Genomic DNA, 2,426 nt, shown 5'->3' with positions numbered 1-2,426 from the left:
AACTCCATAAAACCAAGCCGCGCATGAATGTTTTATCCAACAGTCATCATCCATGCATGTGGGCTGGAGGAGCTGCTCATTTCAAAAATGACGTAAGGAAGTTCAGTTTGACTTCATTTTGTTTATTTGAAAACGTTCACACTTTTTCAAGACCTCTAAAAATAATAAGAGCGTTATAAAACAAAAGTTGAAAAACTGGAGAGAAGTCTGTGGGAAAATAGGCAAAAAAAAAAAAAATTACAAAAACAAATTCACATTCCAAGTCCAAAATTTGTCCTGATCATTTTTACAGTTTTTATTGAAAAATATGCAGCAGACGAACGTTTTGATATTTCACAGTAAAAAAACAAATTGTTTAATAAGTGCTCAAATCGGCTTACACCAAAACAAAACATGTTTCCTCTCACTGCATTTAATTTAAAATATATATTATCATCTGTAAGAAAAAATATAATAAATACACGATTGCCAGCTGGGAAATTACAAATAGCACAATTATCAACATGATAAAGGTATGTAACACTGATTCCGGTTGGGAAGCCGTACAGTGCGCTGAGGGGGTTGCGACTTCAGTGCTAGTTCGACATTTACATAATGGCTTCATGGTTCCTGAAGGCGCATCAGGAGGTTCCGGAGCTTCTCATCAGGCCACCAGGCCGAAAGGAGGCTCGTTTTCAATGTCCGTCAGGGCCGTATGGTGTTGTTTCCGGGGGTCCTCTGGGGTCCACACCTTTGCGGTACGGATGATGTTCTGCTCCCGGAGCTGCTTCTCATCGAACCAGGACAGAGAGTGGCCGGCCAGCGGGGGCAGGCCGTAGTCCGGGTCACTGGGAGAAGGAGACCCTGAGGGAGAGAGCGGAAACATCATCTGGATCCTCAATCAGAAAACCATCCAACTGACGGTGTAGAAATATAAGCAGACTCACTTGTTCCTCTATGGCAGATGATGACTTTCTTTGGCTGCGCGTGTGTCTCACTGTTCGAGTTTCTGATTGGCAAATCAGATTGCACGAGCTCAGCTAGGAAGTTGATGTAGCCTATGGCTAGGCGCAGCGTGTCCACCTTGGAGAGCCGCTTCTCGTAGGGCAGGGTGGGGATGTGGGAGCGCAACCCTTCGAAGGCGTCGTTGATGGACTGCATCCTTCTGCGCTCCCGGACGTTCGCCGCCTGCCGCAGTTGCTGCATCTCTATCTCTGAGCGCAGCCGCCTGCGGCGCTTCATCAGCGGCCCGACGTGGCGGCCAGTCTGCGGGGACAGGTCGGGGGTGCACGAAAACGTGGAGGAGGAGGAAGAGAATGACAGGCTGCCGAGGTCATAGTCCCCATCGTGGGGCGCCGCTCTGCCGCAGCCGTCTTTGCTGTAATAGTCCTGGAGGTGAGAGCTGAGGAAGTCCACATCTTCATCTAGAAAATCCTCGGTGTCCAAGTGGCCGTCCCTGGAGGACTGGTCCGTGAAGAAGTCGTCATCGTCAAAATAAGGAGGGGAGGAGAGAGAGTCGAGCGCAGAGAAGGGATCCAGAACAGCGTCCATGTTGGGCTCCTGCTGCTGCGGGAACAAAGGCGTCTTTTCCTCCTCCACCAACCTGTTGATCTGGGCTGGACGATCACTGTTCAAAGTTTTACTTGAAGATCGGCCACGCGAGGATTCTTTATAGCAACATCCCTAGTCGCGTGCCGCTTGCTGAGAGGGCCAGCCAATCACAGCTTGGTCCGTGAGGCGCACCTCAAGATCATTCCCAGAAACCACGCCCCTTCTACCTCATCTCCCCCCTACCTCCCACACAAGCACCGTCTCCTACTTTCAGGACAAGTGAACTGAGCGGTGGCAGAGCAGCGGAGCTCTCGGACAGAACTGATCCCACTAATGAGCTGCTCCTTCCTGCAGGCCGCTGGCAGCTCGAGTCTTCTGGCTTTCATTCGATCAAGGAAGAAGCCTCTCAGTCTCAGCTCCTTTAATGAGACATTTTTAACGGCCTTTCAGCTTCTTACTGTGTTTTCATTTTAATAAGAGCTGCATTTCCTCTTTGAATAAAGCCACATAAAACACCGTATATAGGGTCTACAACTGAAATAAACCCAATTATTATTGTTGTTGTTTATTTTCTGTTTATTCTATTTTACTTTAAATTTCCTTTAAAGTATATATTTAACATATGTGCGCTATGACCGTGACGCCGAAGTCAAATTCCTTGTTTTTGCATTCTAAATAAACCAATAAACGTAATTTTCTTTTAATAATAATAATAATAATAATAATAATAACAATAATAATAATAATAATAATAATAAGAATAATAAGGTAGAATTGGGATGTTAAATTGTTAAATTTTACTAATTAAGTTTTTGTGTTGCTTTAAATTAGAACCTGCAAAAACAAAACAAACAAACAAACAAAAAAACAGTCCACTAATGATGTATTTGGGTTTA

General features: G+C 45.2%; 1 protein-coding gene across 1 annotated transcript; it reads right to left on the bottom strand.

Annotated features, from left to right (window-relative positions):
• Nucleotides 1-280: 280 nt before the first annotated feature.
• On the bottom strand, nt 281-1,845 carry ptf1a (pancreas associated transcription factor 1a). The gene is made up of 2 exons (XM_015023633.1): nt 927-1,845; nt 281-843 (listed from the first exon to the last, which is right to left on the bottom strand). Exons 1-2 carry the CDS (start codon nt 1,528-1,530, stop codon nt 644-646), a joined length of 804 nt encoding a protein of 267 aa, XP_014879119.1. The 5' UTR covers nt 1,531-1,845; the 3' UTR covers nt 281-643.
• Nucleotides 1,846-2,426: the final 581 nt, after the last annotated feature.

The sequence above is a fragment of the Poecilia latipinna genome, unplaced genomic scaffold (genome assembly GCF_001443285.1).
Source record: "Poecilia latipinna isolate Pla-1442-1.1 unplaced genomic scaffold, P_latipinna-1.0 Scaffold3367, whole genome shotgun sequence".
Taxonomy (NCBI): Eukaryota; Metazoa; Chordata; class Actinopteri; order Cyprinodontiformes; family Poeciliidae; genus Poecilia; species Poecilia latipinna.
Note: the sequence above shows the minus strand (reverse complement) of the source record. Positions and strands in the feature narration are given on the sequence as shown.

What these genes read in the sequence shown, in the direction of transcription:
- ptf1a (XM_015023633.1), bottom strand. Translation starts at nt 1,530, where the DNA reads ATGGACGCTGTTCTGGATCCCTTCTCTGCGCTCGACTCTCTCTCCTCC. An exon ending in CATCTGCCATAGAGGAACAA is followed by an intron (nt 844 to 926) that starts GTGAGTCTGCTT and finishes TCTCTCCCTCAG; the next exon opens with GGTCTCCTTCTCCCAGTGAC.